Here is a 13,553-nt window from a genome sequence, read left to right as displayed (position 1 = left end):
AAACTGTTCTTATCTCAACCCATGAGTTTTTCTCACTTCTACTCTTCCAATTCTCTCCCCCATCCCACCAGGGGGGCGGGGGGAGGGAGAGTGAGCAAGCGGCTGTGTGGTGCTCAGTTGCTGGCTGAGGTTAAACCACAACAGATTAGTAACTTCCAAAAGTGTTTGTTCTTGTGGTTTTTTAAAGTGGTTTACGTTCTATTTAGTGGGTGCCCAATACTCTTTGAAAAATAGGTTCTTTTTTAAAGTATGTCCACATTAGCCTTTTCTGACACTGAAACAAAGAATACCATCTAGCTTTTAAATGTTCAGTATTAATATTTACTAATATTTTAATTATAAAAGAAAAATGGATTGTTAATTGCATAAAACATTACCCTGAAATTACATCTTCTCTACCTCCTAACAGAACAGCTTATTTCAAATTTCCTATTAATTGTCATCTTAAATACATAAATGTTCTTGTCACATTTAGAGAGACATCAGGACAGAGTTAGATGCAGGTGGTGTTTCAGACAGAGTTAGAAGTACAGAGAGACATTGCTGGAAGGCAACATAAGAAGCAGCTAGGTAGATGATATTCATGCAAAAAACAAAAGGATTTTGATTTTTTTCCATATGTAATTTGAAATGAAAGACGCAGATTAAGATCTTTCATTTTTTATCCTTTCCCAGGAAAATAATTTAAATCTTATCTTGGGAGGGGGGTTCATTAGAATTTTTTGCTTCAGTGACTCCATAAAGAAAATGAAATTATTAAAATGCAGATGTGCCTCTCAGCTGTTTCTAGGAACAAAATAGTTTGACACTGGAATGTAGTACTGCTGAAGTGTTTTCCTACACGTGTTTGAAAGACGTGCATCCCCAAGGTGACTAGGTTAAGGTATACGCTATGTTTGTGATACCATTCATCCTATCTCCGGCTTGTATCTAAGAATAACATTTATAAGCTTGAAAGCCAGGCATGTTTTTTAAAGTCAGAAATGAAGGCAGCAAAAGAACAGCACCACTTGCATTTTTATGTTTTTAGTCCCTACTCATATTCTTGGCTTCAAACAGTTTGCAGAAGACCACATTTTGAGAAAGTGCAATGAAGAAATGCCTGTTGCCAGCCTAATATTCAGTCTTTTCCTTAAATCCTGCTGTTTACCCAGGGTGCAGCGAGGTCAGGGAGGCAAAGAGGAAGTATACAATACAAAATTAACTCCTGCCCCTCATAACCAGAGGCTGCAGAGTGTGCTCGAAGGTAAAAGGCTGTAGAGTAGCTATTTCAAATTAGAAATGTGTGATCTGTGTACCTCCCTGGAACTTAGATGGCATATTTCCATATGTTTATATGTTTCCATATTTTCCATAGTTTACTAATTTAAATCCATGGTTGTGCCTTAGCCTGTCCCCACTGTGTGGATTTGAGAGGGCAGTCACTGTGAAGAGAGAGATAGCTGTCGCTCCCGGAGCAAACCTACTGTGCAGCTCTGCTAAGCTTCTGACTTCACAACACTGCAGATAAGTTTTTCTCTGCCTGGTATTACTACATTAATCCACCAAATCAGTTCACTTATCTGAGAGCAGTGTTTTGTAGAGGTTGAGACCGTGGGAGCTGGTCCTGCCACATGGACTTCTGCAGCCACACAGAGTCCAGTTGGACTTTCCAACTTTACATACGGCTGGAGCCTCTGCTTGTTGGAGCCGAGGCCTGAGCCAGGATCATAGATAGCATCCTTATATAATACAACTGTCAAGGTTTTGCAGTGTTCTTGGATAAGCTAACCACATAAGGCCTGAAAAAGTTTACTCCAGTTTGGATGAATTACCCAGGTTCTTACGGAGTTACTACTTTTAATAGACAAACAGGCCTCTCATTAGGACAGAGAAAGAACCAGCATTAATTAATTCTAACCATGATATAAAATAATTTCGTCAGCTAGGGTTTAAGTCCCTTTCCATTATCTGCTTCAGCACATAACCTTGATGTTAGAAGGCTTTCTGAGCGCTGACTTCTTTGGGGCTTTCATAAAGACTGCCAGCAAAGGAAGGAGATGTACTAGCTCGATTCAGACAAAGAAGAATCTGCTTAGCCTCACTGTACCTGGTTTGTTACACAGTTTTTCCTACAACCTGTCCTAAAGCGTTTTTAATCACACCCACAGATAAAGCTCAATATGAAACAGTAATACAAGAACATGTTAATAACTTTAGCAGAGCTGTAACCGTCATCAGCTTTGCCAGCAACATCAGTTGATGCTCCTGAATAAAAACCAATGCCCGGCAGGGTGGCAGAGCCTCTGCAGGCACGCAGCTCCATCGCCTGTGCCCCTCGCTTTGCCACGTACAGGAGGTCAGCTTGGATTTCCTGCTCGTGCTAACTCACAAAACGTTCATGTCAAGCTGTCTGCCATTTCTAATTTCCTCTTATCTCTTGCTCCAACTAGTAAAAAAAAAAAAAGCATAGTTGCACTGTTCCTAATATTTCAACAAAAAAGGCAGATGACATCGAGCTATCATAGGTTGAGAGAGTTAGTCGGTGTGCTCACTTGATAGCAGTTAATTTGTCACAATCCCTTTCTCCTATCTACAACTCAGCCAAGGAAACAAGCACAAGCTAGAGCAGTGCTCTCTGGGGGAGATATCAGCAACCATTCCATTTCCTAGGAAGAGTGACTCCAGTAAACGCAACCAATTTCCACCCTCCTAAATTTCAAAGAAAGGAAATGTAAAGGATAGCTCTATTCCTGTAAGGGGGGAAAGAGAAAAAACTTGTAGGAAAAGGCAGCTCTCGATTTTCTCCTCTTTTATATTTGCTAATATTGTGATTGCACTTCTAGCTCTTTAGTGCCTATCTGAAGGAGCTGAAAGCACACAAGGAAGAAACTCTCTCAATATAGTTCTTTTTTATTCATTTTAATGCTCTCTAAATTCAAGAGGACAGACAGACATTATGAACAACCCTTCACTTACTACTTCCATCACAAAAAACCCTATTATTCTCTCTTTCAGTACAACTCAAATACATTCTGAAGTTATTATAAAGAGAACAATTCTGCAAGATAACTAATATTCCCAGGCTCCCACTGAAATTAACAGAGTATTTTGGCATTAGGAAGTTTGCAGTGTCAGGCCGTCATTAAAGATCTCCAAATCTGCCTTGTAGTTTTTTCTATTCCTGAAGTATTCATTTCAGTGTATTCCAAAATAACCATCAATATTCTCAGGAGCTGTGCTCCATGTTGCTGCCAAGAAGTGAAAAGAAAATTCAAGTTAGCTTAAGCATTTTTAGAAAGCACAAAGGAGGAAAGAAAAATATAAATTCACATGGGTGGAAAAAAAGCAGATCATCTGTTGGTAAAAACATATGGAAAAACATTTCAAATATTTAGAATTATACTAAAACCAGAATTTGTAGTATCCCTTCACAATTAAAAAAAAAGTAGGATCCCCATTACATAATTTTTCAGTCCTTTGTTTCTCAGAGTCTTGCATACTTACAGGTCTGGCAGTGATTCTCTGTGGGTCCCCAGCAACGGCCTGTGCAGGACTTGTGGCATCGGCCACCTGCAGGACAGACAGAAAGAGAGAGAGATTATAAATGTGGCTTCCTTTCATTTCTTCAACACCCAGCAACTGCTGAGAGGAGGGCCCACCTTGTCTTTGGAGCGTTTTTATGCTTTACCAAGGTTGAAACAGTGCCTGTAAAAAAGGCCCAGATAAATAGCCAGAATTAGTGTCAAACATACTGCTATGTATAATGACTGGGACATTTTAAAACAAAAAAAGATGAACAAGTCTGGAGGACTGAGGAACAATTTCATCACCCAGTGCTATTACTATTGCTCTCTATGGCCTATGTAAGACCCATTCATTCCTCCACAGGAGAAGAGATGGCTGTGCTAGAGAGGATGTCTGTCTGTCTCTCTGTCTGTCTATCTATCTATCATCCAATTGCATCTGAACAATGGGGCGATACACTCAATGCCTTTGATTAAAAGCCACCCCTCACCCCCAAAAGCTTGCATAGTCTTCATGTCCAATATCATGGTAAAGGAAATGTGCCCTGTGCAACCACTTAACCCCAGCGACAGCTAAGCTCACATGACCTTTCGTTTTCTGGCTGCTGGTTCTCTAGTTGTCTGCGGTTGTGCTTCTGAAGGAACCTCATGTACCTTCAGAACCTAGAGACGATGCTCTACACCGTCCTTCCACACGCTGACAGGTTTAGTCACTCAAGAAAAGGAACTGTAGGTGCTTTCATTGTAAAATACAGATGGAGTAGGAAGAGTTAGCAATGGTAGCTTTTATAAACTACCTAGTAATCAGTGACTGAAACCCGCCTGGACTGAAAAGGGAGTTGAGTTCACATCTTCCATTTTGTAGCTAAATGCTGACCACTGTGCGAGGAAATGGGAATCAGGCAGAAGAACCGGCACATTCTCCTCTGGCTGCATCTTACGTTAATTGAGAAAACACTTGGACAGTCCCACGCCAGTCCTGACTGTGAGCGAATGGAGACCTCATTCCACAGCTTCAATCCACATGTGGCCAGAGCTCAGTCACCCTCCTGCTCTTAGTGCTTCTCCCTCCACACACGGAGAGCCTACTTTACTGCACCGAGCCGCTGCTGCTAAAACACAGGTGGCAGTGCCTGAGGTGTAGGTAGCCAAGCCCTTTACACCCAGCCAGACCTGAAGGGATGAACTGAGAAACCCAACATAAGCATTGTTGAAGACTATGCACAGTCCTTATCACTGCTCTTTTGACCACAGGAACCTAATCTCGTCTTTGATGAAACTTTTATTCATCGCTCAATACTGCTGAGATTCTATTAAGCAAATTTCCCCTTTGAACCTGATCCAGAAGCTTACCTTTCAATCCTGTATTAACAGCAGCTGCTGTTAACACTGCTCCATTACACTAAATCAAATACTTCCCACATGCCCTGATGGGAGACAGCATAGGAGAAAATGCAAACTGTCTCTCAGCAAAGGTTGGATCACCCCAAAAGAAAACACTGCTCCTCTGCTAGCAGTGTGCTTATACCTATGAGACATTACACAGTTGAGCAAACCCACTGTGATAGTTGTGTAAAGTCGGACTTTCTCTCACTACATTTTCAAAGCTAGCGTTCTTCCCTCAGCACTCGCACAGCATTCACGGCACTATTGATGATGTTGTATCGTAATTACCACACTGTATGCCAACTACCTTGTTAAAACTACCATCTCCTTGCTGCATTCATGTTCATTTAAAGCAATTATACTCGGGAAGTGTTGTTGCTGACATCACCAGCACATAATTTGCTGTCACGTTCTGCCATCTGTTTATTTAGATCACAAATGTACTATAACTACATAATGCAAACTCATTCTGGCTGACAGGGAGGGGACTCCATCTGGCATGAATAATGCAACTTTAATCAGTAATAATGATTATTATGATTATTAAGAGACTACTGGAACCCTGTGTAGAAAGCAAATATATCCATATTGATTTATAAGAATGCAAGTTTAAAAAGAAGGCGAGGGAAACAGCAAATTAAAGGAAGAATTTTAACAGAGGAGACTCAGTAAGATACAGCTTGCTTGTTGGCTTTGGTGCTCACCCAACTGAATAAAAATGATCCCCAGGAAGCGGGTTTTACAAACTGGCTATCCCTGACCAACAGAAGAAGTGGGAATGAGAAAGGGTAGGGCCCCGGATGTACGTTCAAATAACCTCTTCACCACTTGTGTTGCTTGGTCCTCACCTAAGCAGGAACATCCCTGCTGGGGGCAGCTGGGGAGGAACCACAACCCATGGACAACAGAGCCTCCTCTTGCAAGACTATTTTATGCCAAATCCTTCCTTGCGGTCAAATCTCATGCCTGTCTAGCTTAAGGGGTCTGGAGTTTAGGGAGAAAGCCAGAAGTCTTGCAGCTAGATGCAGTATAAAGCACTGCACGGATCACTTGTAACCACATATACCTGAGGCAGAACAAGGCACCAGCTTGGCTGTTTCTTCCTCTTTCTGTCCCTGGATTCTAGCCCTTTCCAAAACATATTGTACACACTGGGCTTTCCACTGCAGTACGTGCAGTGAGATAACACAGAAGAATCTTCAAGCACCCCTCCAAGTGATCTCTAACTAGACAGGCCGCCCACACTTCTGCAAAAGCTGCACTTAAAATAAAAATCTTCATATTTGAAACTCCTAGGTGCTGAGCTGACCCTTGGTATACAACCAAGAACGTATTCAGCCAACTCTACTCCTCCTGGAAATAAAAGCGATCCAGCATCTTCAAAAATAATTTAATTTTTTTTTTTTTAACTTGCACGCCTACTTCCTGGTACATGACTTTGGCAGTGTCAGATGATAATTTGCATTTAAATAGAGATATTTAACAATATAGCAAGAAAAGGCTGACAGTTTTCTTTTTTCTCATTGGGAACTCAAAGTATCTGCTGCTTTGTTTTCACTTTTCTCAGCTGCACAGACACAACAAGGAGCTGAGCTTGTAGGCAGCACACCTCTGAATTGCATTGTTACATGTCCTTTTGAAGGTCAGATATACCGAGAATTAAAAACAAAAACCAAACTCCCTCCAAATAGTGTGTCTATATTGGTTTGTTTGTTTAAAAAGAAAAATAACTTTCTTTGCTCTCAGTATGAAATGGTCCAGATTCTGCCCTCAAGTAACTCAGTATTTCACCTCTTTTTCCCCACTGTAATAAGGATAGATTGCTACCCATTAAAGATCAGCTCTGTAAATCTAACACAAAAATAGTCCCATGGAAGTCAACATAAGTAGCCAGGAGCATTCATGTGAGGAACAGGTCTCACAATTAGATATGTATGTCAGGCTTAAACAATAATAAATCTATCAGCCCCAAGACTGACGAGGTCCTTGAAATAATTTTACTGCTTCTCACAGATCTTTCTGTATATATTTCTTAGGATTTTTAGATTGTAGTAAGCCAACAGATTTGAGAAAAAATTATCAAACAATTCTTGGCATAAAATAAATTATTCCCGTTATTCTTTGTCTCTCTAAAATATTCTAAAACCCTCCAACATACAGTAGTAAGGGCTAAAAGAAACAGCTAATGAAGAAATGGCAAACCATGAAACTGCAGAAGTGTTCTTTCTTTTGTTTTGATGCAGCAGAGAGCAAAGAGGTAGAACTCCTTCCTATGATTTCCTCCACTGGTTCTTGACATCAAAAGATGCTGAGTGTCCTAAAGTCCTGGTGGCAATCGGTGGGATCTAGGAACACTCAGCCGCAGTGAAACAGCCCATCTGTAACAAGTCATCATATATGTTCTTATTGAAATCAAACAGTGATTCAAGATTTAGCTGGAATTTGGCCAAAAAAAAATTTCTGCAGGGCTCTACCTTGTAAGCGCTACCTTGCCCATTCACTTAATTCTTGCACGTTAGTGAAGGCACATAAGAAAAAAGGGCATTTTTCTTTTCTAAATGAGATATGGAGAGGAAGAACCTGGAAAAGTCTCCTGCCTCGTTACAAATGTGACGCTGGAGTACATTTCCGCTCCTGAATGGTAGCATTGTTTTGCATACATGATGCCATTTTATTCATTAGATTGCAGAGGAGGAGGGAAGGAGTTAAAAGGAGGCTTACATAATTTTTACAGGGTTCGTTATGAAATCTAAGTTTAGAAAGGTCAGATGCCCACTGGAACATGAGAATTAATTTTACTTTGGCAAATTCCACGCAGAAAACCAACGGCTTGTCTCCTGGGCTCATCCTCCCTTACCCAATACTACCGCAACAGATCTTCATTATGGACTCTGGTGCAGAGTACCATTGTTGCAACTTCCAGGATCGAGTTTTATTTGCAGGAGATGCTTCTGCTCTCCCAGCCGGGGAAAGTCACCAGCAGAAAACATTTGCTCACTAGCTTGGGAAAGACCAAGGTTACTTCATCCTTGTGCTTTCCTGAGAATTGAGAAGGGCTTTCCTTTGGCTCCAGACTGACTTTATTATTTCAGGAACAGTAAAACCACAAAGGATTAAGTTACTGACAAGACAAGAAAAATGAAGTCCTACTCTTAGCTCTAAGCTCAGTGTAGTACAGAGAAGAAACACTGCTTCTTCCCCATCAGCTATGCCAGCTGCCTCAAGCAGACCTCTCTCAGCAGGGGAAGGAAAACAGAAATAAGAGAAGAAATGGTCTCACTTTGCACAAAGCTTGCATTTACAGATGGTTTCTAACAGGTTAATAAATCATTAATAAATGTTAGCATATCTGCAACACACTGATACTGAAGTGCGAATGAACACAGCCAAAATAAAGTGGCTTTGATGGTTACAAGCCATGGTTTTAAGCAGCCTCTTTACTTATCTAACAGTCTAAAATAATTGATTAACTATCAAAACATCTATAAATCATTTATTAGCTTCTGTAAGCTACTTATAAACTCATCCTTCACCTAAAAAATTCACTCTTGCAAAAATGCTAGAGATGTCATATAGATGTTTCTAGACATAACTAGCTCTAAGGTCCAAGAAGTTCCAGGTATGCTCTGTGGTAAGAGTCCCAGTCTCTTCTTTCCATTGCTAACATGGGACAGAAGGTTTAAATACCTTTGCACGTTGTTTTTCTAGGCAGCTAAGACTCCTTAGATTTATGTATGAAGAGATAACAAAAATCAAAATATAATTCAAACACTGCAGCACAGCATTAACAAGAATTAAAGATACTATTGTTGTGATGGATTGTTCTGCCTTTATCAGGCTGTAATGCTTTCCATGTCCTTGTCTGACTATTCCTGTTGTCACACGTTCATTCATTCAGTCACACTTCTTTGTTAAGTAAAAATCATTTTGCATTTTCTACCAGCCCTGTGCTAGCCTTCAGATCTCTTCTATTGATTTGAAAGTTAATTACCTAACAGAGATTCACACTTTTCAGGATTTCCTTTCTTCATGGCAGGAGAGACACATGTCACGAGAAAGTAAAACTTTCTGCAAAAGAAGAGAGTGTCTAGAAATTTCTAGCACAAGAAATATCTAGCGCTCATTTTCTCTTCCCCTCTGTAGAAGCGTTATGGGATACAGTAATCCAAGGGTCAATTCCTCTACTGCTATCAAACTATGTTGCTTTCACTGATGTCAGATGAGTTCACTTCGGGATGTATCACCAAACAGTTTTCCGACATGGGATTAGTCCCATAAAATTCAGGCTTTTCTTTAACAAGCTGTACCTACAGTGATATTGTTACTTTTATTGTGGTAAATGGCAGCACTTCAGCTGACCTTTCTGTCTTGTATCTGTATCATTGCTTCTACCCCGAAGTCTCCATGCCCAATGGGGTACCCTGCACAGATATTAATGACTCCCTTTACAGTGAAAACTCGCATAGTGTTCATCAATGATGAATACTTACACTGTGGAAAAGCACAGCGCCTTTTGTGGATGCTGCTACCATCCATAAGTCAAAGTTTTCTAGCGCCCACCCCCTAACTGCCAGGTGTGTGCGCATCCACAGACAGAGACCACTGGGGCTCAAGAACGGTGAAAGCAAACTCCCTCTAATGATTGCTTCCAATAGGCACTTCCAACTCTGCCATTAAACGCCTCTATCTATCCCTCATCTTGCTTGGTAGATAAGAAGAGAGACACACACAAATGGAGAGGGACTAAGGCACACGGAGCTGAAAAGAAACTGACATAGGAAATAGGTCTGGGAAATGAAAACAATCCAAGAGATATGCCCTGAAAGACAGGCACAGGGAGAGATACGGGAACAGTGCAAGGGAGAGCGGGGAGAGGAAACGGAGATAAAACTGAACCAGCACCGAAGAAAACAAAAACTGAATACCAAAGGGGGACGCATTTTCTTGAGTAACGTGTGATGCAGACAACCCTCGCGTGCGCACAGGGACTGGGGATCTGTTAAGAACTGTGAAATTACAGAGTATCGCTAGATACACTGGTGGCAGACAGTTTTGATTTTAAGAGAGATTATCCCTTTACCTCTGGTGGCCAAACGGAAAGTCAATAGCATGTCAGCAGCACCAAACGGGCTCAGGCCAGTGGATTCATATCTATTGCTGACAGCTCTGAGCTGATAGGAAGCTCACTGTAAAGTTACTTCAGCTGCTACAGAAAAATGCCCAAGCCAGAGTAATGACTAGGATCTGAGGGGGGTAATCAAGACACTAGTTATTCTTTTCTGCCTGGAACAGACAGCTCTGGTAAGGCTGTATGACTCAATGCTTTAATTGGGGGTTTAGTCATCCACACAAAATAAAAACCTTCACATATGACATAGTCTAAAACTTTACACTGATTAAGCAATTAGGAGCTATTAATTATCACTGCTTATAGCTATTAGCACAGAGCAATGTAAGTGAATTCCCCCCACTGTGGTGGTGAATTAGTTCCAATCAGCATCAAATGCCTTTCTGAACACACACACAGGGTTCCTGAGCAAATGGGGAGACACAGCCGGAAGGCTAAAAGGATAGGTCAAGTCATACCTGCTGCCTGGCAGGCTCATCAAGAAGAAGCCCTCAGGAATCTTTCCCTGTAATCATTATTGTTAAAAAAATATATTCCCCTCCAGTAAGTCACAGATAACTGCCCATCCTCATACGCTTGCAGCAGAATCTCTGTTCCTGAACGGCAGAACAGCTTGGTCTCTGTCTAAGGGGGGTCTACACTGGGGCAGAAATGAAACACCCGCCCTCATATGGATCATCCTCAAAGCACACAGACCAACAACCCCGGACCCCTTCAAAATACAGGGGTAGCTCTTACTTTCCCTTTCCTCTGTGCAGAAGGAGAGGGTGATGTGCCACCATCTGTAGATGTTAACACTCACCTAGGATGTGGGGTTGTGCATCCTGCTTTCTCCTTTGCTTACCGTGATGAAGACTCTCACCTGCCAGGACAGCAACCCAAGAAACAGTCTACAGGCTGTTCTCTGGAAGGGGAGAGCGCAGAGCAGGCACATCCCTCCCAACGACACGGAGAGCTCACTGGCCCCGAAGGGAGAGAGCTGGACACAGCATGCAACCATTCTTGGCTTCTTGCCCCACAGCTCAGTGGTTATGATCACTGGGTAGGAGGTACATGTAAGGATCAGTCCACACCCCCAGGACTATTTCTCTATCTTACCTGATGATTATTGAATACTCAAAATTTTAACAGAAGGAGTAGAAAAGGCCTAACTCAGACCAACCTGGGGCCGTTTCCACTGGGAGGTGGGAGATAGGATGTATGGGATTGAATGCCTTCAGGCAAGGTAGGAAACTGAAGCCTGCTCTCCCACATCCTGAGGAACTCCTAAGCTGCTAATGTATTTCATACAAGGGAAGAAAAGTCCTTATTGAGGAAAATTGAGTGTGAGCAGAAGACAGGTCTGTGAGGGGAAGGCAGCAGGCAGGTAAGCACTGCAGATTCCCAGCAGACAGAGACCATAAAAAGCCAACATCTTCTATGCCTTTATATTAATTTCAGCGTTTCCCCTGATTTGCCCCTGGCAGGTATTATTTTAATGGGCTCCCGCCTCTGCATGGGGGTGTCCGGAGGTGCATGAATTTCATGTCTAAGAAGCAGCCATTGCAAAGCCTAACACTGCAACACCCACAACCTTCCTTACCCTAGGATATTCCCCATTAGTTCTCAGCCCAGGTGCTTTTTATTCTGGCTCACAGCAGTAGGTGCTTCTGTTTGTGGTGTGACAAGACATGAAATTAAAAAACACAAACAAGCCAAGCAGCAGTGACTCCTACTGAAGACAGCAATCAGATGTGCACCCATATCAGTGCCTGTAATAAATCTTAGGCCAGGTATCTGTCCTCAGGTGCAGCAGCTGACTTACTGCCCGATGCATAATCTTGGCTGAGAACTGAGGGATATAGACACAGGTTTCTTTTTTGGACAAAATGGGTAACACTGGGCAAGAAATCTCTGCACTGTTAGAGGAGATTTTCAAAGGAGGTTCTCAACAAACTCAAAACACACTGAAAAGTAAATGCCAAAGCTGGGGGTGTTCTTGTGCTTGTTTAATACCAACTCCTCCACCCCTCAAACAAATCAAGTTAGTCAATACCACATAAGTCAAAATAATGTCCTGTAATGTTCCTGTAATGCTGCCAAAGCAGTAATAAAGCTCAAACAGAGGGGCATACAGTTTTCATTTTTTAAACAAAGTAATAACCTCAAAGAAAGGAAATGCGAAGTTGAAATTGAAGTGGCTTTTAAAATTCATTTTACTACTTCTTCATGCCATATAATATTCCTAGAGTCTGGCTGGGTGCAGTTAGGTGTGCTAATGTTTTAACCAACTTTTGACTCAATTAGATGGAAATACTAGAAAGACACTCCCCATTCCCATGAAATCTGGAGTCCAGTTTTAGACAAACTTTGGATAAGTATCATAATATGCTTATTCAAATGTAATTGCTTATTCAAAATGTATGTCTGGCTATTCAAAACAAAACTGATTATTAAAAAACATTACTTGGACAACAGAAGCCCTTTCTCTGTTGGAAAACAATGCTTGGGCATACACTGATATTTAGATTCAGTGTTTGCTATCTACATATATTAAATGAAAATAATCATACAAACAAATTTGAGACTGCAATCTTCTGGATAATCTTCAGCTATCAGAGATCTGCACAGAGGTGATGCCATGGACATTCTGTGACCATCATGTAGGTGTAATACGATGAATTCAGTATGAAGTTGTCTTCATATGTAGCAATTTGTATAAAACCACTTGAAAACCTTGGATTAAGTATCTTACTCTTCCCAACATTTCCCCTGTTCCAGAACACTTCACTGATGATGGCTGTTATGAAGTTTTGAAAGTAAATTACAGGTTTCTACAAGAGGACCAGAAAGAAGATTTTGAGATCTGAAAGCTCTTTTGAATACTAGCCCAAGGAGATATGAACGTGGAGATCCCACACACAGGGACAGAAAGTGTGAGGGATTGCAGCAGCATCACTCTTCTTTTTTGCTTTGCTACTTCTGACACCTTGTCCATTGCTTAGCAGACAGAAACCTCACTTCTAGTCACTCATCTTCATTTGAAGCCACAGCACTGTCCTCCTCCCTGCAGGAGGTGTGAAGGGATCAGAGAGAAGCCCCTGAAACAGCCCTGGGTTTGAGCAGACCAGTGGCCAGAGCTCTTTAGCCAGGCTGTCTGCAAAAGCAGGACAGGAACTTTAGTGACAGTTCTGAGAACTTCTGCCAAAACAGACATGTGTAACAAAATCCTTTAAAAAATGCAGATATGATAGCAATAAAGGCTTGGGGCGGTTTTGTGTTTTATGCAAGCAACAGAATAGTCTGTCGGGAGAAGCCCGTCATGATGCCGACTGGCTAGTCCCCACATTGCACCCACTCACTGCCACCGAGCGATACACCTGCACTTGTGCCCTGCACAGCAGCACCAACCAAGCCCACTGAGCTGGTGGCTGGGATGTGCATTTCACAGACCTAACAACAGACAACTTCAGAAGGGTGGGAGGCACACAGCAGCTTCAAGAACCAGTAGATGCAATTAAGCTGCTGATTTTAGAGTCTTTCTTTTCTTCCTC

General features: G+C 41.8%; 1 protein-coding gene across 1 annotated transcript in view; it reads right to left on the bottom strand.

The window, feature by feature from the left end:
* ERBB4 (v-erb-b2 avian erythroblastic leukemia viral oncogene homolog 4) overlaps positions 1 to 13,553 on the bottom strand; it is a 580,731-nt gene that overhangs the window by 200,271 nt on the left and 366,907 nt on the right. The window contains exon 6 of the mRNA XM_009329670.1: positions 3,487 to 3,552. Within this exon, the coding sequence (XP_009327945.1) occupies positions 3,487 to 3,552 (66 nt within the window). The remainder of the gene's footprint in view (positions 1 to 3,486; positions 3,553 to 13,553) is intronic.

The sequence above is a fragment of the Pygoscelis adeliae genome, unplaced genomic scaffold (genome assembly GCF_000699105.1).
Source record: "Pygoscelis adeliae isolate BGI_AS28 unplaced genomic scaffold, ASM69910v1 Scaffold7, whole genome shotgun sequence".
NCBI classification, from domain to species: domain Eukaryota; kingdom Metazoa; phylum Chordata; class Aves; order Sphenisciformes; family Spheniscidae; genus Pygoscelis; species Pygoscelis adeliae.
This window is presented reverse-complemented; position numbering and strand designations above follow the sequence as displayed.